This window comes from Montipora capricornis, chromosome 8 (assembly GCF_036669925.1).
Source record: "Montipora capricornis isolate CH-2021 chromosome 8, ASM3666992v2, whole genome shotgun sequence".
NCBI lineage: Eukaryota > Metazoa > Cnidaria > Anthozoa > Scleractinia > Acroporidae > Montipora > Montipora capricornis.
The window spans coordinates 44,641,386-44,668,677 of NC_090890.1; the positions used below are offsets into that span (position 1 = coordinate 44,641,386).

The following is a 27,292-nucleotide window of genomic DNA, read 5'->3' on the forward strand; positions in this document are numbered from 1 at the left end:
TCTTTGCTACAACACCCGCGACAAACACAACTGTCCTAGCCGGAACAATGAAGTAAAACCCTTCTGAAGTAAGACATGAAAAGTTTAATTTGTTTATCTTCTTGCAGGATTTCTTGACGTGCTCTGATGTAAAGCTGGACAAAACTTTCATCTCCTCTTTGGTCTCCGACATTGCAAAGGTAAGCTAGAAACTATACAAAAATTTGGTTTTATCAACAGAGTTGATAATGTAAATTGGCCACCGTACAGAGATTCTAAAAGCTGACGTTTCGAGCGTTAGTCCTTCGTCAGAGCGATCGATTCGATTTGCTCTGACAAATGGCTAACGCTCGAAACGTCAGCTTTTAGAATATTTAAGCTAGAAGCTGACAAGCTAGTGATTGGCTATGGTTACAGTCTGTGCACAAATTAAACGCTCTGCATTGGTAAGAAGTCAAATGAACAATTTCAACGTGAAATACCGCTATTTGCTTAAGTTAGTCTTGCTTTTTAATGCTTTATTTCTTGTTGTGTTTCTAGGGTATGGCGTATCTTCATTCAACTGAACTGAAATCACATGGCAATCTGAAGTCCTCCAACTGCTTGATTGATAGTCGATGGACACTGAAAATTGCTGATTACGGTCTCACGTCTTTTAAATCGAAGTGTAATTTAAGTCCAAAGGTCGGCAGCACAGGTAACAAATAAAGAGCATTCGTAAGCAAACTGACCAGTCGAAAGCAAACATGAAAGTAGCTGGGAGCTGTTTTCCGCCAAAGCGCTAGAAATACAAAACTTTCTGCTTAAAAACCTGATTGCCTCATTTGATTGTGTGCTCCTATCCGTGATTGACCAGAAAATAGATCATTTCTGAGATTGCTTTAGCCTCATTTTAAAGACGATTGAAAACTTTTATAACTTTTACTTTGCCAAAGAGACTCTTTATTGAGAATTTCTGTGAACAAGGACACTGTCATTCTTAACAAACGCGCGCATCTATGCCTTTATGTCGCTTGTTCTTGAGACTAGTCTCGCATTCTTTGTAGCTAGTTTTGGTGGGGAAGGAAGAGATTAGATAACTGGCTTGCTTTGATTTTTGATTTCTCGCCTTATTTTCACAGACTTGCTTTGGACAGCTCCCGAACTCTTACGAAATCCTGACAGTCCACCAAGAGGGACACAAAAGGGAGACGTGTACAGCTTTGCTATTATTCTGCAAGAGTTTCATACCAGAAGAGGACCGTATAGCGAAAATAACGCCAATCCCAAAGGTGCATTGATTGATATGGGTAGTACAACCCGCTTTTGTGCCTCCGAGGGCGCTAAAAGGAAGTTCTCTGGAAACTCTTCAGGCGTTGATGCAAATAAGTGAAATACTCTTTTTTATTACACATAACATGCGAATTTTATTCCATAAAGCTCATTTGTACAAATCTATACGCTTTATTTTCACATGTGGAAAAGGCTTATACAGCCAATCAGAATGGCGTACAGCTATTTCACATGTGGAAGTATAACCAATCAACGATAGCATAAAGGCGTTTCCATGCCAATCACTCGTGCATCTCGTGCATCTCGTGCAAATCGCACTTTGTCATTGAATTAAATTAAATTTGCATTTGGTTGTATTGTTAGTGAGTTTTTGTTTCTAATTTGCGTTCAGAAAACTTATCATAATGAAAATTCTCGTCTTATGTGTAATAAACAGTTCACGACATAGAAAGTGCTTTGTACGGGGTTTTATTCACTCGTTGTTTGTGTCAAAAACAACTCGTGTCAAAAACAACTCGTGAATAAAACCCCGTACGCCGCATTTTCTATGACGTAAACTATATATACGCAACTCATAGTCCCCGGCGCGCGTTATCCAGCTTGGCACATTCAATTAACTTTCTACTTTTCTTTTTCATTTCCTATAGATATTATAAAGCGAGTCATTGATACTGAAGTACCAGTATTTCGTCCTTATGTAATTAATCAGTTTATTCCGGAGTTGGAGGAGCTCAGAGATCTCATGAAAAATTGTTGGGAAGAAGACCCGGACAACAGACCCGATTTCATAGAAATAAAGAGGAGAATCCACAGGACGGTAGTTACAAAAGGAATGTGAGTCGATGGTGTTCGTGTATTAAATCTCGTGCTCGCAGCCTTGAGTGTAAATTTCGCAAGTATCAAAATCGAAATTCAGTCCTAGTTCCTTAGATGTGGCAAGCAGATTCTTTTAAAAAATTGTATCTTACGTCTCTTTGTTTCAGGAAGACTAACATATTTGATAGCATGATTTACATGATGGAGAATTATGCTGATAATCTGGAAGACCTCGTAGCTGAACGTACGGGTCAACTTATCGAAGCTAAGAGGGAAACTGAGGAACTCCTTTACAAGATCCTCCCACGGTATTAAAACGAAATAAAACAAATGGGTTGTGCTTTAAAACTTTCTTTCTTGTAAATTCCTTATTTTTGAATTGCATGTGAAGACATCCACAATCATAGGAAAGAGAGAGCACTTTAGACTTCTGTCATAATGGCAGCCAATCAAATAAAATATTTGTTTTCAGTTAATGCTAATAAGCTTTTCTAGCCTCACTACGACGAGCAAATTTCAAGAGAATATTTGGTTCAAAATGAGGGAAGTAGGTCTAATTAACATAGACACAAAAAAACGGAAAGGTGGTCACCATTTACAGTGCAACGTGCCTTACCGTGACCACCCAACAAACTTTTACATTTGACAATTACGTGTAAATACGTCAACTCAACAACCCATGCAACGGTGTTCAACTTACAACTGTGTGATCTTTGCAAGGAGGCGTGACTGTTAGTAAAATTCACACATTCTGATTGGCGGACAATTTGTAAAAAACTTTGTCAGGCGAACACGGTAAGGCGCGGCGGGGCACTGTAAAAAAGTCGTCTATTTGGTATCATTTTTTAACGTTGGCCATAAACTACAAAAGACGCTGGACTAATTCATTAGATATCAGATATACATTAGTTAGAAAGACACGAAAGCCTAGAAACTTAAAGAATGAACTTGTGTTTCCCATAGTCGTCGCCATCATCGTCATCTTCATCTTCATCTTCATCTTCATCTTCATCTTCATCTTCATCCAGTATCACTATTGGCTGAAAAGGTTAATTGACAAATTGCCGGGAGACGACAGTTTCTTGCACTTTTTTTTCTGTAGGTCCGTTGCAGAACAATTGAAAAAGGGAAAGAGTGTGGAGGCCGAAAATTTTGATGAAGTGTCCATTTACTTCAGTGATATTGTCGGTTTTACACAGCTCTGTTCTGAAAGTTCGCCTATGCAGGTTGGCTTACTTATAATCATTATTCTAGGTGTTCTTGCCATTTTGACTCTGTACTAGAAAAAGTCATGTTGTCTGGGGGCTCGTTTCTCGAAAATTCCGATGACTTTTGGACCCGAAAAGCCCTTTGTGACACTGCCATCCACATGTTTTGAAAAGCTGTTCTTTTAGTATGTTGTCAAGATAACTGGAAGCAAAATGATTGCGAACATTGATTACGGGACCTAGGGCTCAAAACGCTCAAATTTACTGGTACGAGCTATTCCAACTAATTATGCAGTAAAAGAAAGTGAAATTATTCAATGAGCACCGTTAGCTGTAACTGATCTCATATCAATCCAACAATCGCGAATGGAATGTTTTCTGAACTTCGATGGCCGAGGAACAAGAGTGCAGTAGGAGCACTTGCCATATGATTAGTTTTCCATTGTTGAGCTAGCTTCTCAATGCCATTAAATTGTGAAGCCTGGAATTCAGTTCCAGCCTTCGTCGGTTGATCTACACGTCATCGAAACCTCTAATTTCAATGGATCTTCTTGCACAGCAGATGTAATATTTAAAGCCTGGATTCCATTCTTCTATCTTTGTCTAACGTCTTTGCAACCATACAAATATGCAGAACGTCCCACTTTTGAAGAACAGTAATGAAATACGAGGGATCATTTTCCCACATTTCTACCTTAAGGGTGCGTTCGATTGACCCTATTCCGGAAAAAGAATACATGGAGTGATGATTCAAAACTGTATGTCTTGCGTTTTGAAGCAACAAGGGTAATGGAGAAATATTTAAAATAGCATTTTAGCAGGTGCTTAACAATTTAAATGTGAATCTCCGTAAATAAGGATTTGTAACTTCTATTCCATGTATTCCTATATTGGAATACGGTCGATCAATAGACCGTACCCTACGTTTGTCGTCGGATGTAAACGTTAGTTTTGCTTTGAAACACCACTGACCCTGCGGCAATTTCGACTTAGCTGTGAACGTAAATTGCAACTTTGTATTTCATTCTATTTTTTATCTTTACAGGTTGTGACGCTTTTAAATGACCTCTACACATTGTTTGATGATATTATCAGCGAGTATCGCGTGTACAAGGTGGAGACTAGTTACTTCTCTTGCATAAGTAATACAAATAAGAAAGAAATTGAAAATGATTTGAAAAGTTAACCGGCAGCCGCACATCAATCGTGAAGCTGGTATAAAAAATTAATGGGATATTTGCGTTCCCTTTTTCAGAAACGTAATGTTCCATTCTTTTGGTCTCGAAGTTTTGTCTGGTGGTGTGGTTTTGTCATTATGTGACGAGACTTAAAGATTACGTGTCGTGTTTCCATTTGTTGAGGTCTTCTTTTGACGTGCTGGGCCGTGTTTACATTTTATGTGTTGAGGTTCTTTTATGACGTCGAGTTTCTCCCTTTATGTGATTATAAACACAGCACGTCAAAATAAGACCTCAACATATCATGATGAAACACAATACGTAACCATCAAACGTCGTCACGTACTGACAAAACCTCGCCACATAATAATGTGGCCACAATACACTAGCTATGACAAAACTCCAAAACATCAACACAAAACTTCAAGACCAAAAGAATAAAGATTACATAAGAAAGTTGTGGCTTTCCATACCAAATTCTAATTTAGCTCTTTCCAGGCAATTTCGAGATTTTAGGGACCCAACGATATATAGAAGGTCACCTAAGGCTAAAAGCTCAATAGATTTTAAAAGTGATTTCCTAAGGACTTTCTTGAGACGCGCAGTTTGGCGGTTCTTATAGTAAATACCCCTGCCCAAAAAACATCGCAAAACTGACTTTGGTTTTTTAAAATCAGGTTGAGACAATTGGCGACGCTTACATGGTATGTTCAGGGTTGCCGATAAGACTCGGTAACGAAAATGTAGCGGAAATATCCTGGATGGCTTTACATATATTAGAAGCCGTCAAGCAGGACTTCGTCGTTAGGCACAAGAAGGATTTTAAACTTGGTCTACGAATTGGCATTCATAGTGGTAAGTAAGTCAAAGGTACCATTTATTAAAACGAAAGAGATTTTTACCGTTTAATTAAGATAAATGAAATTAATGTATTCTCGGTTTTCACATGACGTCACGACCGCCATGTTGGTGCCCTAAACAAAGAAAAGGCGGCCATGTTGGTGCCCCGACCAAATCCTCCGGGAATTTAACTCTATTATTATGCAAACGCTTCCTTTTGTTTTCGTTGAAAAACATGGCTGTTGATCACGTGAGTGAAAACCAGCAATAGGTTTGAAGTGCGGGTCATAGGGAAGATATCTGTTTACAAACATTGCCTTTGTTATTCAAATTTGCCAACCACAGGAACAAAAGAACTTTTGTTTCGACAGCCAATAGGGCTGTCTGGTTTGTACATTAATGACAATAGGTGACGTCAACGATATCTTCCCTATAGATAAAAGGATTAACTAATCCTCGCACTTCGGCTAGACAATTTAAAGTGCCCCTGTGACCAAAAAAATCAATTCTTATTTGGATTTCAAAACTATGTTAACTAAACACTAAGCGACCTAAGTTTTAAGCCTTGATTTCAAAGACACCTGTTTATTTCAACTGAATTTGTCCTATTTGATGGTCCGCCATTACTAATTTTAATATCTTGAGAGAGCTGGATCGAGGAGAAAATTACGTCAAAGGCTCACGAATGTAAGAATGCAAGTGCGTGTGCACGCCGCAGAATTAATATGCAGCACAGGAGTTTTGGGCTTTCAGACTTTTAAACTCGCGTTTTGCATAATGGGCTGCATTCACGTGCTGAAATTTTGCGCTGAAACCTTTGACGTCGTTTTTTCGCTGGATCCAACCCTCTGAGGTCCAATCGGTCAGTTTGGAACGTGAGTAATGGCGGACCGTGAAATCCAAAACTTGCACTTAAAGTAAACGGCCTTTAGTTAAAAATCAAAGCTCAAAATTTTGCCAGTCAGGTGTTAAGCAAACACACTCTCAAAATCTGAAGGAAAAAAGGAAGTTATTATTATTTTTTTTTTAATCACAGGGGCACTTAAAGCAATTGTCTCTTACAGACACATGAAACATTGAAATGACTTCAACGAGATTCGAACCCATAACCTCTGCGATGGCGATGCAATGCTCTGCAAACTGAGCTATGAAGCCACACGGCTGGGAGTATAGGTTAATTTGTTGGACTCGTGTGTTGCGTTGAAGCCAAGGAAAATTGCCCGAACACTCCCGTCCCCAGACGCTGTCCTGCTTCCCGCGTGCGTACGCTGACGTCATAACAAAATTTCTCGCATCGATAGATTTCCCAAAATTTCTTACCCATTGTACTGTCATATGTGAAATACTGATTTCTGATTAAAACTCCAATAAACTTTGTTACCTTAACCTGCTCGATGCCAAAGTTGTCTTTGGTGTTGTCTTTGGTGATGCCAAAGTTGTCTTTGGTGATGTTATCATTAACAATAGTGCGTTTTTGTTTTGGGCGAAAAAGCGATAATTTATTAGCTTTAAGCCAGACCATTACCTTGAAGTTTCATAACAGATATGGCCTGGTTGGGATCTATATGAGAATAAAAGAGACAAGTATCATCGGCGAATAAAATTATTTTTAGTAAATTTGATGCATTCGGGAGATCATCAATATAGCTTATAATAACAGAGGGCCCAACATTGATCCTTGCGGGACTGCGCATGTAACAGGTTCCAGCTGTGAACAAGCTCTACCAAATTGAACAAAATGTTTCCTGGTTGTCGAATCACTAGAAATCCATTCGAGGGCTGCTATCTGTAACTTTCTCAGAATCTGAATCTGGACACTGGACACCAGTGTGAAACGTATTATCGTCCTTTCGTCGTTAAAAGCAGAAGGGCCGATTAAGGACGGTGCCTACTAATTCAAAGGTATTTTTGCCCCGGCTTATGATTATGCAGAAAATGTAGATCTTAACAAGTGTTATTGAAATCCAAAAAAAAATTGGGGTTAACCACGCATTTTTGAAAAATAATTTTATGAATTATATTTGTAAAAAGCTTTAAAATACAAAGCAATGTATGGCGTTCTTTCTCAAATTGAAGCTTCATTTTCTCTCAAAAATGCATGGTCACCCCCAAAATTTTCTCTTTGGATTCTAAGAGTACTTACTAAGATCTACTATTTCCGGATAGTTTTAAACCGCGCAAAAATATCCCTGTATTAATAAACACAACCCATAGGAAATCCGAGTATCTCGAGATGTGCAGAATGTATGCGCAATAACAATAGTAGGCGCCGTCCTTAAAAGAGCGAACCGCTTTCCCTAAAAGCACTCTGCATTCACCTTCCTTTACACTCTACTTACGAGCGTTACTAAGGCCCATAATATTTCCTTTACCCGCAGGCCCTGTTGTTGCTGGTGTTGTTGGCAACACCATGCCACGGTATTGCCTCTTTGGTGACACAGTGAATACTGCTTCAAGGATGGAGTCAAATGGGGAAGGTGAGAGTATCACCATCTCATTTATTCTCCCTGCGCAAATAGTTAGCCGATGAGACGGGGGAAGAGAAAAAAACGAGAATTTTTTGGTGCCAGGCATGCGCATTTTAGGCATGATGTTTTGCGACTCTCTCCGCCTCATTCTCGTCCCCAGAGCCCTCCGTTTCTTTTTCTTTCTGTCACGTGGTCGCAGCCAATACCGGATGTCCGTAAATGTCGGACATCCGGTAGGGCATGCACACTTATCTCCAGTTTCAATAATCGTGGTGAATAAGGGGATATTGGTATAATGGATGCTTCCTCAGCGGATCATTTTGAAGAAGCGTTTGAAAGGCTTTGATTGCTCTTGTCGGTTACCAAAAGACAAAACAGGATGGTTAGGATCGAGAATGATCTCCTTGCAGGCGATACAATAGGGAACTTAAGCAGCGACAACGGCAACGAGAACGTCAAAAATTTGCATATTTAGTGGACAAAAACAACAGCTTTGCACGCCCTGCACGTGTTTTGTCCATTTCTTTGCCGTCGTCTGCAAAACAACAACGTGAAATAGCCAAATTTGATTTTTTATCAAGGCCGTCAGCTCTTGAGGATAAATTTTCTTTTTCTACCTAAAATTAAGCTCCGTTTCGACCAGTGTCATTAGGAAGCTTAAGCAACCACAATGGCGACGGCAAAAAGAACGTCACAAATTGGCATATTTTGTTGGCAAAAACAATAGCTTTGCACCCTCTGTTCGTGAGTTTTTAACGTAAACTACCCAAATAGACCCCTTTACAGTTGTGTGCTTAGTTACCTGGCCTTTAAATGAAAGAGAGGCTGGTGTTGACCTTGTTATGATACAGACTTCCCTCCTTTTCTTATGTTAATGATGTTGTTGTTGCCATGCTAATTAGTAAGAATTTACATAAGAAAAGCAGTGAGGTTTCTATCAAAGCAAGGTCAACTCCAGTCTCACTGTCATTCATAGGCCAGGTAACTAAGCACACAACTGTAAAATGGACTATTTGAGGTTTTATGAAGAACGTCAGCACTTGAGGATAAACTTTCATTTTCTCCCCTAAATTAAGCGCCATTCCGACGAATGTCATTTTTGAGGAACTATCACACCCTAGGTTGAAATAGTCACGAGGCGATTAAAATAACGCGATTTTATATTTTGAGAGGACGTTCTCGTTGCCGTCGCCGTTATCGTTGCTTAAGCTCCGTATTCTTGAGGAACTACCACACCTTTGTCCTATTAAAAAGGTTGAAATAGTCACGAAGTAGTTACGATAACGCGAATTTTATATTTTGAGATAACGTTCTCGTTGCCGTCGCCGTCGTTGTTGTTTAAGTTCTCTATTGATATCGCGGAAACGTGTACGCCTTTTTCAACGTAGTCGCCATAGTTCAGAAGCTTTGATTTAATCTTTTGAAAAGCGTGCCAACAAGGGCTTGCCGCGTACCATTTGTTCCCGCCATATTGACGGGAAGTAAACTGTAATGCGTAGTACTTGAAATTGTAATTTGTTCTGCGCATACCATTTTAATCAGCGAATGAAAAAATTTGATTTTTAGGTGCGACCAGAGCCTTTCGTTTTGCCGACCACGTGACCAAAAGTAAACGGAGGGCTCTGGGGACGAGAATGTCTCCGACTTTAACATTAGGGTTGCAATGGCCTATAAAACGGAGTTCCAGACGAGCCCCTCCACCTGCTGCTCCAGGCCGCTGTAGGGCGCATGGGAACCAGTTCGCCCTCCGTAACTAAGTCGACCGTGATGGGATAAAAGGAATTCTATGTTTAGAATCAGTAGATCTTCCCACCAGATAAAACTATGACTTGAAATTTTAACTTTATTACCTTAAGTAGATGGCTAAACCTACTACAGAAAGGAAATATGCCCCTACTCCCCAGTTTGTTGTCCAGTTTAGATCTATGATAACAATTTTGGCATAGCTGAATCGGCTAATTATCTTATGTAGACTTTTCTGGTCAATTGCAGCCCTAAAGATCCATATCAGTGAAGTGACAAAGAATATTTTAGAATCACTGGGCGGCTTCATAATTGAGGAGAGAGGAGAAGTATTCTTAAAGGTTTGGTACCTTTATTATCTGGCTTTTAGGGTGAAACTGGGAGGGAGTTTTGGTCATTACTTTTGTGTTCTTTTTTATTTCATAGAATATCTCAGTTTTGCTACACGACTCATTCCTCGCTTACTCAAAGGCTAGGTCACCAAGGCAATCGAAATAATTCCCGGGGCCCATTTGATTTGGGGTTGGGTGTGGGTGTTTCCTCGTGTGCAAATGCTCTTTCACGGAAGAAAGAAAACCTCACAGCGAAACTTTGGTCGAGCATAAACGGCTTCAGTCGTAAAACACACACCTAAAGTTGAATATTACTGAATAAGCTCGCTTAAGACTAATTATACAACAAACCTTTACAGGTAAGGGAACAAAGAGTTCTCACGTCCAAAATATATTTCAGTCTAATTAACCAACACGAAGTAATCTCACGTATTATGACAGTGGGGATTTCTTACTTTCTTGAAAATTTGTCAGTTTTGAGCCTTCGGCCTTCGGGCGGATTACGTTGATAGTGATGAATACTGCTTGCCTGACACTTCAAGCACTAATTGGTATTTCTCTGACCATAGGGCAAAGGAAAAATGAGAACGTATTGGTTGATTGATTCCGAGCAAAGAAGAGAGAACCAAAATCCAAGATCTTCCAGGAGAATGAGTTTTCGAGAGACGTTCAGAACTTTCATATGCGGTGAAGAGTTCCCAAAGACAAATTTTATAACACGCAACTCTTCCTTACGGTTGTCGCTAAAATCAGCGTCGAAAAATCCTGTGACTAAACGATCATCATGCAGAATTGTAACTGAGACAGAGGTAGAGGACGAACGCAGTCCGTTGACAAAATATGGTACTACAATGGTATAAGGATGTGGCAAGGTGGTCTTCTGTCCTTGAGGAAAAACGGCAAAAAGTGGAATCCCCCCCCCCCCCCACCCCTGTGTTCGGAGACTAATTGTAATGCAAAGCCGAAGTTGCTGATCGAGTATTCTGATAGTATCACAAAGAAAATGAGGAGAAAACCATTCCACTGCGAGAAAAAAAGCGAGAATGAAAAGAAAAATAAACCATAAACTCCAGTCACAAAATGAAATGAGCGTTTCTGCCGGTTTGGTCTGCTGCATTGCATATGTTGCATTGGAGCTGTGACTTCAGGACGCAAGCGTGCAACACAATACTATCGATGAAGAAAAACCCCAAGTAATTGAAAAATTGATCTTTATTATTATTAATTATAATGTACAATTTCTGTATTTAAAGAATTCACGTTTCACAATGTCCTAAGGACGTCTAGTTTTGTAAATTTGAAATATCCACTATTTTCTGCCCGGATCTTATCTCTTCAGCAGTTTATGCGCATGTCATGTAATGATTTCTGTATTGACAGAAAAAGAACGTTTTTTTACAATTCGTATATTTATAATAAAATGGAGAGGGTGCGAGAGGAAACGGTCTCGTAACTAAGGCAAACAATCATTGCCAGAATAATATAAAATGGGAAGATCCGAGTAGAAAGAAAATACGACAGCACAACGTAATCTCCTTTGCAGATTTTACATGAATAATATATTACTATTCGTACGAAATTCGATCGTTTGCCATCAGCTATTATTTGTTGCAGATTTTATTTGCTAAAAAAATATTTTTCCTTGACGGTTCTTTTAAGCAAACTCATGCACAAAATTGTAAATTCAAACAAACGCGGGCCTAATAAAGAGACAGAGTGTAACGTTGTACGCTATTTCTTCAGAATCTTTTTTTTTTTGTCGCCAGCTATAAATTACAAAATACTTCTTTTTCCTTGGCGAGAGCACGAATGCTTTGGTAAGAGTGATTATTATATTATAAATCGACATCGAATGCCGTCAGTACTTGGCTCCCTGCCAATTATGTGTTTTGTTTACTAAACAAACGCTTGAGCTTGCTTTGGATCATCCAATTTCTCAACAGTTTCCATAAGCTGTCTTCTTTTTACCCCTGGTGATTCAGTCACAGCTTTTACATTTCTTCTAAGAGATGATGTTCGCGACAGTCCGCAAGGGGAAGGAGGTGGCTCCAACATTTCACGGAATGCGGCTGACGAGTTGGGAAGTCCCTTGAGTCGCTTCATTGATCGCCGACGTCTATGAGGCGAGCGATGAACCTGATCTAAGAGCCAATAACTTTTCACTGTCCCTTTCCCCTGTAAGAAAATAAGGCAAAACGAGATTAAACAGATGGACTCCAAGTTGCTGTGTGTCTGACAAGTATAACAGATTTTCAGCCAAGCAGCAACAGATAGTGCCGAAGCTGCTTTCAAATTTCAACTTGCCTTAACACTACCACGTTAATATTGTTGAGTATTTTACTACTAGAGACGATTAGTTTACAAATCTAGCAGAGACTACTGTTCCGGTATGTGGAATGTTCACATCCGGTTTCCGGTAATAACTCTAAAATGACGTAAGAATTAACCAGGCTTGGAAAGTGCTTTCGTTGGAACGAAGAGCTTCGACTCTAGCTCCACGAACACTGGAGCAAGAGCATCAAGTGAGCAAATTTCTATTCATGACTCTCGCTCAAATTTTCCATGCACCCTGAATGCGATATATTGTTCAAAGGGAAGCGCTTGCTGTGTTGGCTTTGTTCTAGTCATTTTCTACAAAGAAACGTTTAAGTGCCCCTGTGACCAAAAAAATCAATTCTTATTTTCGTTTGGATCTCAAAACTATGTTAATCAAACACTAAGCAATTAAAGTTCTAAGCCTTGATTTCAGAAAGACACCTGTTTATTTTAACTGAAATTGTCCTATTTAATGATGTCAATGATCCGCCAATAGTACCTTTAAGTCCTTGAGAGAGATGGTTCGAGAAGAAAACGACTTCAAAGGCTCTCTAGTAAGAATGCAATGCGTGTGTGCGCCGCAGAATTAACATGCAGCACGGGAGTTTTGGGCTTTCAGAGTTCAATGCTCGCGTTTTGCATATATAATAAGCTGCATTCACATGCTGATTAAGGTGACTGGAACCAGTTTCACTACTTTTAAGGACCTTTTTATTACAAGGGTTGTCACTACAAAACTGTATCACGTAAAAGAAATGTTATGGTACCATACCAAACACCAATTATCACTATTTTGACGCAATAGGCTACCATGGCAGCATGAAAGCTCACAAATGAACTCGGTGACCCCCATTTTTTATTGTAAAATAGTAATTAGCAATTTGAGATAGGACTATCTGCAAAGTTTAAAAAAATTCTTGGGAGCCAATTCAGGGCTACCTTAAATTTTCGAAAAATTAAGGTAGCTCTAACTGGCCCCCATGACTTTTTTAAAACTTTGCTGATAGTTCTATAGCAAATTGCTACTTACTATTCTTCCATTAAAAATCGGGGTCACCGAGTTCATTTTTGAGATATAAGCAAGTAAAGACGAAAAATAGGGTGTTTTTGGAGAGCTTTCATGTTGCCATGGAAACCTATTACGTCAAAACAGTGAGCGCATTTTGTTAAGCAATAATTGGTGTTTGATGTGGTACCATAACATTGCTGTTACATGATACAGTATAGTAGTTATAACTCATCTAATAAGGAGGTCTCTAAAAGTTGTGAAACTGGTTCCAGCCACCTTAACCTAGTGAGCCTTTGACGTCACTTTTCCCTGGATCCAACCCTCCGAGTTCCAATCGATCAGTTTTGAACGTGAGTAATGGCAGACCGTAAAATCCAAAACTTACACTCAAAGTAAACAGCCTTTGAAAAAAAAAATCAAAGCTCAAAATTTTGCCAGTCAGGTGTTGAGCAAACACACTTTCAAAATCTGAAGAAAAAAGGAAGTGATTTTTTCATCACAGGGGCACTTTAAATGATCGCATGAAACAACTGGCTGAAGCTACTACTGATATACTACAAGTCGTCAAAGCCAATCATCCAGGAAATCAAAAAACAACGAAGAATTATTTTAATGAATCATTTGCCAGAACAATTGCTTCTTTTATAGCCAAACGTAAAACAATTTTAAAAACGTAACGTCTGTGTTTCTATACCGAGAGGTTCTCTCTACTGATAGCCGTTGGGGTTTATTATTTTTGTATAAAAATTTTTCAGAATAAGTGTATTACAATCAATTTTATTATGTTTCCATTAGTATCCTAGAGTATGGCATTCAGAAAACATATATATCACTGGTTTTGTTAAATTACCTTCAAGTAGACTTCCCCTCTCTCTTCAATCACAAATCCACCAAGCATTTCCAAAATGGTTTTCGTAGCATCGCTAATATGAATTTTCAAACCTAAAATGTTGAGCGTAAACTCGAATCATATCACAATACACCTGCTAATCTCAAGACAAAAAACATTGAAAATCTTGCATGGTTGGAAATAAATTTTAGCACTGTATGACAAAATCATAACTCATTCGAATCGCCATGTTCAATTTAAGGCGATTTGATAATAGGGACAAAAGCAGCTTCAACGCTTGACCTGTCGGTCGTCAGATAAGATACTTAAAATTAACGCATGATACAAAGCTGTCGCAGTGGTAAGATTAATGTGGCACGAGTTCGATCTCCGGACTGTTCCGACAAGTTTTTCTCTGGGTACTCCGGTTCTCCCGTCTCATCAAAAATTAAACTACTATTTGATGAATGCATTGAGTTGAATAAAGTTCATCATCAACCAACTTGCCAGTATATATTCAGAGTTAACACGATTTTATAGCAAAGACCAACTGACAATAAGGAATACATCCTCCTCCTGAGGAAGATGCGGTTTAATCGTAGGAGTTTCATTTATTTTCAGGGTGCGACGATTTGGGGCAAATTTTTGTGTAAAAGTCAGACCTCATAGAGCTAGGATTATCGTTATTTCGGTTTCTCAGCAAAATCCAACTAAAACCCAGTCCACACGTATATATTCTTTTATCCGCAACTTTTTCTTTGCGGATTCGCCTTCCGTTCATACGTATCCGGCGACTGATTCGGCATGTGAATCCGCAACCTTTTACATCTGCTCTACAGAGTGGAATTTTTTTTAATCCGATGACGTTGAAACTCAGATCCAGTCTTCACAGCGTAAAATTTTCAAAAAGCAACATGGGCTACTGCTTCTCTTGTCGCCGATTCGCACGCCTGATGGCGCACGCTCTGTTGACAATAATCAGAGGGGAGTTTTGGATGCGGATGTTCTGTTGACAATAGTCAAAGGGGAGTTTTGGATACGAATCCGGGTATGCGTGGAGGGGCAAATTTGAATTTTAATACGAATTACGTGTGGACGGGGTCTAGAAGTAAGCGATAAGACTCGCTCCTGAGCGAGACGCGGTTTACTCGAATGTTTTCTTTTTTATTAATTTCCATGGTGAGACAGTGAAGGACAAAGCTTTTTGTGTAGGACGCAGACCTCAAGGCTGTACAGGGCAACAGGAATAATTTGGTAATTACAACGAGTGACAAGTGAATTCGCACCTTCTCCTGTTGACTCCATCCGAGACGCAGTGTTTACTGTATCCCCAAATAAACAATAACGAGGCATAGTGCAGCCAACCACGCCCGCTACCACAGGACCTAAGAAGATTGAAAAAAAAACACCAACGTATTTTTTTCCTCTTAGTCGCGCCCTCACGAAACTCATGGACTACTGCACAGAAACGAACGCTGTTTTCACCGTGCTATCATTTCATCATGTAGAAGAGAGTATTCTATCAAACGATGCCAAATTAGGTTTAATGTCAACGCTTACTATTCAGTTACAAACAAGCATCTTCTAATCTTTTAGTCTCATACGCGCATGTGCCTAAGGCCGCTGAACGTGAACACCACGGAGACTAGTCAAGACAAGAGAAAATTAACGAAGCAGAGAAGGAGTCGCACAGTGTAGCCCTTGAAACGAAAGTCTGTTTCCCGTAACTTCCGAAAAGTCAGAAGAATTTAAAATGGCGTTCCAGGTGGAATTATGGTTTGTCGACCAAAACGACGTTCACTGGTAAGGAAATTGGCACATCTTGCCCCAAAACCCGGAATGGGAGAAAGATTCCACAAAATATCTTGTTGGAAGAAGAGTACGACTCCGAAAGCCAATGCACAAAGCTAAATAAATTCATATGACGTCATGCTTAATAGTCCTGGACGTCTCGGGAAACAGACTTCCAATCTAAAAATAACTTTTGTGAAATTCACATATCCCGGCCAACACCCCTACACTCCCTCTCTCCCTCATTTTCTCTTAGTCAAGACTGCAACCAGCGGCAGGGGACATTACAGATTCGGTAGCGAACCTACCGCTGTGAATCCCAACGCGCAACTCAAGTTTGTGTTCTGGTTTATGGCGAACTGTAAAGTCCTGTTTGACTCCTTCAATCAGATGAAGAGCCATTCGCGCTATCTCCCCGGCATGTATGTGTCCATTTCTGATTGGAAGGCCGGAGACGACCATGTAGGCATCACCAATTGTCTCCACCTAAAAAATGTTTAATAATACATCAGACATTAAAATTAAAGGAAGTTAAGTACTTAAGGCTGCCCCCATCGAGGGTGTCTCCAATCTGACGTCAACTTCACATTGGTTTAAAAGTAGGGAGACCTTTCGAAAAGGCCTACCACAAGCTAAGTTTATGAACTAGAGGTTTTGCTAAGAGCTCCCTGCTCTTAGCAAAACTTTTAGTTCATAAATGAAGTTTATGCTTTCTTTGAAAGGGAAACAGGTCTAAGTGCACTTATGTCCAGAAATGCGGGGAATTAGATGCAAACCAATTTTGACATCCAACAAGAAGTGTCCCTTAAAAGGGGCCATGTCACGTTATTTTAGGGTGTTTAGGGGAAACCTTAAGTTAATCACGAGTTTAAAACTCGAAATATGGTAATGTGGAATGCCCTTACTGAAAACGTTATTATTACATCCCAAACAAGATGATTCTGAATAAGAACGACCTTTATCCAGGCGATTTGCCATAAGGGGAGTGAACCTGCATGTTGTTAAAAGATGGCGTCTTTGTTTCACACTTACCTTGTACACATCGAATTCGCTGATGGTCTCATCGAATAAAGTGTATAAGTCGTTTAAGAGCGTCACAACCTAAAGCAAAAAAAAAACAACCTGAGATTTTATACTCAGATCGCTATGCACTGATCTCAAACAATCACGTAACGACTTGCAGTGCCAACGGTAAATTGTTCGGAATCAAAGAAAATGCTTGCATCCTTTCTATACCAGAACATACCTGCATGGGTGTACTTGCAGACGAAAGCTCTGTAAATCCTACAATATCACTGAAGTAAATTGACACCTCGTGGAAACTCTCCGCTTCCACTGATTTTCCTCTTTTGAGTTGTTCGGCGACCGGCCTTTGAAAAGAAAGAAAATTCGAGTCTAAAATTGTCGTGGTCAAGATGCGATAGGGTAAAATTGTTTTACACTTTGCTTCATTAACCTGCGAATTTGCTTTTAGAAAGCATCGTATACGTATCAAAACAAATCTGCTCAAGAACGATCATTAGTAAATATTGCGGTTGTTACTGAACTAGACGATGTTCATTAATCACAGAAAGTACTAAAGCAAATACAATTATGTCTTTCGAAACAACAGAAATGAAAATGGCAGCCGTATCTATCTGCAAACACGCACTCTGAATTTGCCGACAAAGATGTTTCAACGATCGAAATGATAATATCCAGGTGATCTGGTGACGTAACACGGAAGACTGGGGAGAAAAGTTTTAACGCCGTATCCCACAACCGCGCGCGGCCTTATTTTCGAATTCAACATGGCAGAGGCAAGGTTAGATCTCGTCGGTTCTACTTGAATATTCATTCAGTAACAGGAAACGTGGGAGACACGGAATGATCTGTTGAGTTTTGGCGATGGAAATACTGCAGGGAGTTTGGAAACAACACCTAGGGCCGCGCACGGTTGTGGGATACGGCGTTCCCAGGCCTCCAAATTACGTCACCAGATCACCTGGATATGAAATGAATGATATATTGAACTGCGCATATGAAATCAAGTGAAACTATGATCCTCGCACTTGTGAACGCAATTTCAGCAACAGCGTTGAGAATCTGAAAAGTTCAGAACTTCAACGGGGTTTGAACCCGTGACCTTGCGATGCCGGTGCGACGCTCTTATTTAACTGAGCTAGAATGACCAGAACTAGTCATTTGTGGTTTCAAATGTTCCCGCGATGAATGAATCCTTCGCTGATTGGTGATAAAATGATGGAAATATGCTAACGAGGTAAAAATTGTGAACAATAACTCCACTGTGCAGACAGCACAACTTCCCTGCGAGAGGAGTTCCTTCAGCTTCTTTCTCTTTAACTTTAGGTCTGGGCAGAACATAGACGAATTTTATACGAAACATAAAACAGCATTAAACAAATTTTATTCGAAGCAAACCGGGCATGCGCGCTCGGCCCTGAAGGAGTCAACATGCCTGGCCGAGGATTACTTTACTGTGCAAAGATTGCCGGTGATCGGCAATTGAAACCAGGCCTATCAACTTAACAGGGAACTTAAGCATCCACGACAGAGATGGCAACGAGAACGTCATCTCAGAATATAAATTCGCGTTATTGTTATCACTTCCGGCCCAAAAATGGCGGGAACAAATGGGACGCTGCAAGCCCTTGATGGCGCACTTTTCAAAAGATTACAAGAAAACGTCTGAGATATGGCGACTACGCCGAAAAAGGCGTACATGTTTCCGCGAAATCAATAGAAAACTTAAACAACGACGACGGCGACGGCAACGAGAACGTTATCTCAAATATAAAATTCGCGTCATCGTAATCACTTCGTGACTATTTCAACCTTTTTAATATAACAAGGGTGTGATAGTTCGTCAAAAATGACACTGGTCGGAACGGCATTTAATGGAGAAAATGAAAATTTATCCTCAAGTGCTGACGTTCTTCATAACCCTCAAATTTGGCTATTTCACGTTGTTGTTTTGCAGACGACGGCAAAGAAATATAATAATAATAATAATAATAAATGAACAAAAGTGAAAAAGGCACGTTCAGGGCGTGCAGAGATATTGTTTTTGTCAACTAAATATGCAAATTTGTGACGTTCTCGTTGCTTAAGTTCCCTAATAGTCCTTTTTCAACGTTATCACCCTTAAAAATGTTACCGTGGTAATATTCTGTCCAGCAAGGCATCTGTCTTCTTCTTCTCTTCAACCAACTGAGCAGTTCTCTCGCTCACAAGATCCTCCAGATTGTCTGCGTATTTCTCCATCATGTACACCACATTATCAAATATGTTGGTTTTCCTGAACAACAAAAATCGAAGACGATATCAGTAAAGCCTGGTTTTCATTAGCGACGCAAGCAAAAGCACATGAGCAATCACAAGCAAAAGAATCAAAATTTTCATTTTCCTTGTGCTTGGCCTTATGCCCTTCCCCCCCTCCCTCATTTGCCCTGATCGGTCTCTCAATGACGCTTCCTTATCCGTATCCATAGTAACAAGTGTGTATCCAAAGTAACAACCACGACTGAAGCCTGGGACTGAATACCGGGCCTTTCGTGAAGCTTTTTTAATCAAATGTTGATGTGTTAAAAGCGGTTGCCCTCCCCAGTAGTCAACATCGTTCAACCAAAAGCGAAGGGATGTTGAAGCAAATGGTGAATCCTTAGTCTATATGGAATGGACATAATAATAATAATTATTATTATTATTATTATTATTATCTATTTACAGTATCTCCATAAATACAAAATGGCCCTTCATCTCTAAAACATCAATTAAATAAAACCACAATAATAACGATGTCCTTAATTCCTAAAATTCTGGAAGTGACTAAAAACTACGCTAACTATTTATTATGTTGTTATGTTACATAGTTGTAGCATTATAAATCAATCCTTAGGCGTTTTCTTACACTTTGGCTAAACGTGTTTTAGTCAGTGATGTTCCTGATGGCAGCTGGGAGTTTGTTAAGTATGCTTTAAAGCTTATGCAAATACTCTCTTTTGTTTCAGTAATCCAATATGGCTGCTGGTCACGAGAGTGAAAACGATCTTTTAGGGAGCTTACGACAGAAAGACGACGACGGCTACGAGGACGCTACGAAACCGATTGAGGAAAAACATTTGTATGCTCAAGGTGTCGTCAATACTGATTTCAAGTCGTTGTTATGCAGAATGCTGGAAAATTCATTTGTGGCGTCACCGAACACGACGTCGTCGCTAACAAAACATTCCGACGACACACTGGCTTTTGGTAAACTCGACAATACCACCCTTTGACCCCACTCACATGCCATTGTTGTTTATAATTTTCTGCATGGATTTCTTGATATCATGGAAGTCCGGGCGTACTTCTGGCTTTTCTTCCAACAGTGCTTCATCAGTTCCCTCAGTTCTTCTACGCGAGAGATTAGCGCGGGAACAGTCGGGCGAAATGGCGGGATTTCGTATTCCGAGACTCGCCTTATGATTTCTACGAGAAACAATTAAATGAAAACGGTAGATAACAATTCTACTGAAATTATATAAACGGCGGAGCAGTAAATACTTTTAAAATCAGTTGTTTATACCATTTTTGGCAAAAAAGCACTAGATAAATTAATGACAAAAATAATTGGTTGACTCAGGCTGAGGGTCTCTATCTTTGAAGTACTCGTTCTCTTAATTTAAGAATAATGTACTCAACGGCAAAACAAATGGAAAAAACGACAGGAGAAACAATAAATAAAAGAGATTTTTTTCTCTTCATAACGATCAACGCATGTGCTTTACAGATGAACCAAAAGCGCATGCGCGCACAACTTACACTTCAAGTAATGCGAAAGGAAATGAACATCTCACGGTTTCCTGCAGAATGAATCAAGGGTTTTTGGTGTCGCTGAGACTTGGAACACAACTTAATCCTGCTTTTATCATAGAGCGGTTTTCAACTGACTGTCGCAAGACAAATACCAAAGTAATTATCTCAGTCGACGAATCACAGCAGGCGCAAACAGCGCAATGAACCAATCAAACTTCGCAGCAATTCCATGTCACTTGCTAAAAGCGCGGGAAAAATCGCGCGTGCAAGTCGCGATTGATTTTGGCTTTCCTTTACATTAGTTGATAAACTGGCGCGAGATTTTTAAACAAACACTAAGCGTAACAATTGCAATAGCATAATTACTTTCGAAAGTCATTTGAAAACTGCTCTAGTACTCATTTCCAAAACCAATACAAAAAAAACTCAGATTAAAACTTCAAACTTCAAACGATTAAAGAAACATTTTAATCTACTCAGGGTCAAAAACTCTAGAAACAAAACTCTACTAAACTCTAGAGTGTATCCAGGTGTCTTAGGATTTATACTTTTGTTTTCTTTCTTCTTTTAAAGAAATCTTGTTGTCTGTTTTTAAAAACAAACTAATTTGATTACCATCTGGTTCCATATAACTTCCACTGTAAGGTCCCCGCCTCGTGTGAAATTCTGCTAAAATGATTGCAAAACTGTATACATCTCCTTTTTGAGTGCCATTTACTGGGCGGACACTCAATCTAAGAATTTCTGGTGCAGTCCACAATAGTTCTGAAGAAAATAGAAAACAAGATTTTCACTTCGTGTTTAAGTTACTATAAAAAAAAAAAACCGCAGAATTAAACTTCTTAAAAGTCCCTTAAATACTAGTTGTCGGTTTAGTTAAACATATTCTCTCGGTTTACTTTTTCGCGTTCAAGGAACTCTTTCTTCGCACTCGTATAATTTACAGGTCGAGAGGTCGACTTGTAGGCAATCTATTACGGAATGGACTATCATTGTTTTAGCGGGGCGAGGTTTGATATATATATATGCAAAATGATTTTGAAGAGCATGAAAAGAAATTAGAAATTCTTCAGTTCGAAAAGATACGCTAAGAAGAAGAAATCGTCTTTGTTCCGAAATGTCTTTCGAAATTGGATTCCGTTTGAACTTCACTGTTTGACATACGTTCGATTACTCGCAGCTGCAAAAAAATTAAGGACGGTGCCTACTAATTCAAAGGTATTTTCACGCGGTTCTATGGATATGCGGGAAAAGCAGATCTCAACAAGTGTTATTAAATTTCAAAAAGAAAATTGTGGGTAACCACGCATTTTTCAAAGATAATTAATCAACAATATTAGTAAAAAGTTTTAAAATCCAAAGCAATGTATGGCGTTCCTTTCCAAATTAAAGCTTAATTATCAATGGAAAATGCATGGCTACCATCAATTTTCTTTTTGGATAGCAAGAGCACTTGCTAAGTTCTGCTTTCTCTGAATAGTTTTAAACCGCGAAAAAATATCCCTGCATTAGTAAGCACTACCGATAGGAAATCCGAGTATCTGGAGATGCGGAGAACGTATGCGCAATAACAATAGCGGGCACCGTCCTTAATTAAACCGCGCAAAAATATCCCTGTATTGATAAGCAACACCCATAGGAAATACGAGTATCTCGAGATGTGCAGAACGTATGCGCAATAACAATAGTAGGCAACACCGATATTGCAGCTACGTTGAGAATATTGGAACAGTCTTCTCAGATAAGGACTATAAACCATAGGCCCTTGCTCACAACTCTTCAGTGTTCATAAACTCCGCGGGGAGTGAAAGAAACCACACATTACTCGAAAAGAGTTTTTCTAATAACTGCAAAATTCTCGCGCGCTCATTGGCCAATTTTTTATTGTCAATAAGCGGACAGACACATAAATTTATAATTTATGCGTTTCGAAGAGTTTAATTTATGCTAAATTTGTGAACCGTCGATCTGTCACCTTTTAACTCGGCTATCGCCTCTTGGATCCACAGCTACTTTGACAATGTTATGACGAGATTCATGATCAATAACAGAACAGACGCATGAAAAACTGACATCAAATAGGTCGCAGGGTTACCGATGTTGTGGTCTGTCCCAGATAACACAGACTTGGCTCTGTTATCTAATCGTTGAGACTTCAATAAACTTAAATATAAAGATAACTAGGCCTGCCTTTGTCTTTAGGGAAGATAGATGGCTTCACACCTTGGTAATATGATTCACTATGCAAGAAGCTTCTACTCCGTTTTGACCGAATAGTTGGAAGGCCATAGTCCGCGATTTTCACCGTCCAGCGGCTGTCAACCAGACAGTTAGAGGACTTAAGGTTTCCATGCGATTTTATGTCCGTGCTGTGGAGATGAGCCATACCCTTCATGTGAAAAAGGATTAGAAATATTAACGACGAACTAAATCAAACAGATGTCTCAAAGAATCGTGGAATCCAACATTCATCAGTCATTCGCGAGGTAAACAGTCATATTGCAATTACTGGGTCACTTAGAACACAATAAACCATGTCCATGTGGACGTGTAGATAAAAGTTCTTAAACTATTCCCAAAAATAACATGCCTCTCGAAAAGCGAACGTTGCAGTGTGGTGTCATTTAAAAGCCTCCAAATCAAAACGGCGAAAACACTTTGAAGTCTCTGACAAAAGTTTCATTCCGAAGCAAAGCAAGTAACTGAAACCAAAACAAGGACTTAAAATCGAGTACCCCCACACCATAGCTGAAATGCTAGTCTTTCAGTCGTATGTCGAAGGCATCCATCCATACAAGTCATAGTAGCTACACAGATAAGCAGAATCCATTAAAACAAGTGGCTAAGCAGACAATCATGCGAAGCAATAATAAACGTTGGGGCCTTGTTCTCTACTTGTTTACCTTCACTATGTCGTTCCACTAGGGACGTGATAAACATATGGTCCAACTTGACGTCTTTATTTTCTAAAATGTCCTAGAAAGAAAACATACGCCCGATAACGCTGTAATTTTTCGTGACTTGAACGAGGAATACAGTATAAACCCCCGAATAAGAACCTGTTAGGTTAAAAGTTTCATTTTTAACCCCCTTTTCATAAGAACCCATTTAGCCTAAACCTTTCAATATGTTCTTCTTTTACAAAAATGAAGGCACAGATGAAAATACAGAAAACAATTTTAGTCTAGGTTTCAGTCAGTAAGATTCAAGATTCAAGAAACACCTAAAAGTCAATAAACGAGTCGCTTACCTGAAGACTGCCTCTGGAATAAAACTCGGACACGATGCAAACATTTGGCGGATCGATAGTGGCACCAATAAAATGCGCAAGGTTGTCGCTTCTCACATCAAGCATCTGTGCAAGTAAAAACAATTACAATAATTACACCATTTTACGCTAATAGCTGAGTCATCTTCATTTCTCACTGTTAACGAGGCACCTTAACCAGGCCATTCTCGTTCCCAGACCCCATCGTTTCTTAGCCGGCAGGAAAAAACCAAAGGCTCTGTAGACATAGGAAATTCAAACTGTCTCATTGGTTAGCTCTTGAACCGGAAGTAAAAGTGGCCGAAGTGGCGCGGAAAATTGATGAGAGTGTCTTTGTTTAAGACTACGCTACTACTAATTGCTTCTTTCTGTTCGACACGAAGAGAGACATTCTCTAGGTTGAGGCCACTTAAGGCTTCACATAGAGACTCTTCGAAGGTATGCTTCTGAGCGCCATCACGTTTAGTACCATTGACGACTCATATATGAACTCCGGAAGTCTCCAGCCCTTCGTTGACGCGTGCGAAGGCCCCGTCGGCTAAGAGAAACGATGGAATCTGAGAACGAGAATGAACCAGGCTTTAATGGGCTGTGTTACCCGGCCTTTGAACAGAAGCGACTTTGATGGTGACCTTACTTTGCTGTACATCATGTCCCTCTACCTCTGAAATGACCATTATCGACAATACCTAGTTTTCTCCGGATTGACTGTTACTGTCAATTTAGATTACTTTGGTCCCAGGACTTGTGGTAGTATATGAAAAGAAAAAAAAGTAAAAGTTGCATTCCTGGACAGGATTTCAACCCGGAGTACCCACTTTGAAGGAACTGTTTTATCCACTAAAAATCAACTGGCTGACAATTGTACCGATTATTTACCAACACTAATTAGTATATATAAAATCGTTGCAGAATAGTGGTTGAAGTCTAATGCTTGATTTCTGAGGTTTGGTAACCGACATTTCCCCTTGTTTAAACTAAAAAAATTGACATATTAAAAATATAAGGTTCTGGCAGTTGGCGATGTGGTAGTCTACCGGTTAAGTGAAAGGAGTATTAGTCGAACATTTCAAGGTTCGAGTCCAGGGCGTTCAGGCATTGGGGTTCGGATTTTAAAAATAGATATTCATTTCCCATAATACCAATCAACCGCTAAGCGTCCTAAATTGACGATAAGAGTCAATAGGCCGTTTTCGATTTATTAAAATTCAGCTTGATAGTTAGGCAGTGAGGACATCGCCAAAGGAAAGTGGATGATATGGAAATATTTTTCACTTTCAGTTTCCCACCAAATCCCTTCAAGGGCTTTTCAAGCGCTCTTGAAGTCCAAAATTAAATTCCAGGGCTTTTCAAGGACTTCAAGGAGTAGCACGAACCCTAATATCCATAGTTGCGCCCAATAACTTAATTGTTTCAACAGAGTTAATCTCTTGACTATCAAGATGGTAGGAAGGGCTGGCCGAAGTAGTACCCAACCACATACCCAGACACTTGCCACCATTGATCATGACTGCAACTGCCTATTAGAACTAAGCCATCCAGCAACCGTAAGGAAATCAGCACTCATTCCTTAATAAGTGACAGTGCTACTATGATCAAAAAATCACTTCCTTTTTTTCTTCAGATTTTGAAAGTGTGATTGCTTGACGCTTGACTGGTAAAATTTTGAACTTTGATTTTTATCAAAAGCCTGTTTACTTTGAGTGTAAGTTTTGGATTTCACGGTCCGCCATTACTCACGTTCCAAAGTGACCGATTGGACCTCAGAGGTTGGATCTAAGGAAAAGTGACGTCATTGACTCACTAGCTTAAAATTTCAGCGCGTAAACGCAGCTTATTATATTGCAAAACACGAGTTTAAAAGTCTGAAAGCCCGAAATTCCCGTGTTGCCTATATTAATCCGCCGCGTACACACGCATTGCATTCTCAAACCAATGAGTCTTTGACGTCATTTTCTCCTCGTTCCAGCTCTCTCAAGATTTTAAAGTTACTATGGCGGACCATTAAAGAGAAAAATTCCAGTTAAAATAAACAGGTATCTTTTTTTTAAATCAAGGCTTAAAGCTTGAGTCACTGAATGTTTAGTTAACATAGTTTTGAAATCCAAATAAAAATAAAATTGATCTTTTGGTCATAGTAGCACTTGAAGAAGTATCAACACCAGTACAAAAGAACTGAGTGTGATCAGCGTAAGCACTCAACTTACAAAGGTCATTGAAGAAAACATTAAACATTGAAGGCCCAAAAACAGATCCCTGCGGAATTTCCCTATGAGCTGACCTCCACGTAGAGAATTTTGTCACCAATTTTTACCCCCTGATACCGACCAGATAATAACTGGGTCCGAACCCGAAACCTCCCGCATGGCAACCCGATGCTAAAACAACTGAGGCAACCGCGGTGTGAACTGCAGAGGAGATGGTGAAATGTTCACCCTAATAATCGACTCCCGCAAAGGAGTACTCGATTTTCTTCATTTCTTCATTCATTTACCGGGGTGAACAAGGCGTCTACACCAACACCTTTAAAATGCAAAAGAAACGACACGTAAACTTAACCTGCTTCATCTCCACAAGCTTTATTGTCCAACTGCACTGAGAAAGATCACAACATTTTTGAGCCAACACTGTTTTACTACCACATCGATTCTATTTCGTACCCTGAAAACAACGATGTTAATATTAGTAACGGACCCAACTGGATAACACTGATTAATACTTGTAGTGTATCCGGAATTTGCAATACATCTCTCTAGAAAAGGAGACTTGTATGAACAGTATTGCCGGACAAACATTGACGATGACCTACAAAAGTTGAATCAAATTTAGAATAGGTTTTTTACGCTATGACAACAAATATCGGGAGGGAAAAAGAAAGAGCCAATTTCCTGTTTCCATGATATGCATGTTAGCCTGACGCTCTCAATCGCGTTCTATCAACCTGGGAAATTACGCACCGAAAACGATGTGAATTTGGCTATCCAGGAAAATCCTTTAACGTATCCTTAAAAGACCCAAAACGAGTGAGATTTCGCTGTTTCAGGATGGAGATCCATTTGGGTAAACGAGCCTAACAAGCAGTTGGCTGTCACAGGTTCTGTATAAGAGTAAAATATGTGATATCCGTAAGTTAATATAAGAAATACCAATACCGTTAGGCCCCTAGACTCAAGCAAATATTTTAACTACGATACACAACAGATATACACGTGCTGGAAAGACGGAAAGCTTGAAAGTTTAGGCAGCGAAGTTAGTAAAACGCCACTAGTTCTTTTTTGGGCTTCTCGTGTTGCCTTTACTTCGTAATTTGATTTGCTACCCAACTTACGTATAACCGACGATAATTATGGTGATTATGAGACAATGACAATGGACGATAAGGTGTCGTTGATAATGTGACGATGATGATAATATTGATGATATGTGATGATGTTATTAATGATGGC

General features: G+C 39.6%; 2 protein-coding genes across 3 annotated transcripts in view; one reads left to right on the top strand and one right to left on the bottom strand.

Moving 5' to 3' along the window:
• The window catches only part of LOC138060162 (atrial natriuretic peptide receptor 1-like), a 34,897-nt gene extending 24,005 nt beyond the window's left edge, over positions 1-10,892 (top strand). For both annotated transcript variants that reach the window (XM_068905885.1, XM_068905886.1), the window contains exons 14-24: positions 108-179; positions 520-676; positions 1,101-1,250; positions 1,899-2,085; positions 2,235-2,375; positions 3,170-3,293; positions 4,321-4,389; positions 5,131-5,308; positions 7,672-7,770; positions 9,754-9,845; positions 10,406-10,892. In XM_068905885.1, coding sequence (XP_068761986.1) covers positions 108-179; positions 520-676; positions 1,101-1,250; positions 1,899-2,085; positions 2,235-2,375; positions 3,170-3,293; positions 4,321-4,389; positions 5,131-5,308; positions 7,672-7,770; positions 9,754-9,845; positions 10,406-10,696 — 1,560 coding nt within the window. In that variant the 3' untranslated portion in view covers positions 10,697-10,892. The remainder of the gene's footprint in view (positions 1-107; positions 180-519; positions 677-1,100; positions 1,251-1,898; positions 2,086-2,234; positions 2,376-3,169; positions 3,294-4,320; positions 4,390-5,130; positions 5,309-7,671; positions 7,771-9,753; positions 9,846-10,405) is intronic.
• Positions 10,893-11,030: 138 nt separating this feature from the next.
• LOC138014060 (atrial natriuretic peptide receptor 1-like) lies at positions 11,031-25,354 on the bottom strand. The gene is given in 15 exon segments (XM_068861089.1): positions 11,031-12,011; positions 14,012-14,103; positions 15,277-15,375; positions 16,090-16,267; positions 16,814-16,882; positions 17,028-17,151; positions 18,939-19,079; positions 20,069-20,144; positions 20,147-20,251; positions 21,194-21,343; positions 22,802-22,967; positions 23,482-23,496; positions 23,498-23,554; positions 23,829-23,933; positions 25,223-25,354. Coding segments are annotated over 15 exon segments (1,788 nt in total). The 3' UTR covers positions 11,031-11,732.
• Positions 25,355-27,292: the final 1,938 nt, after the last annotated feature.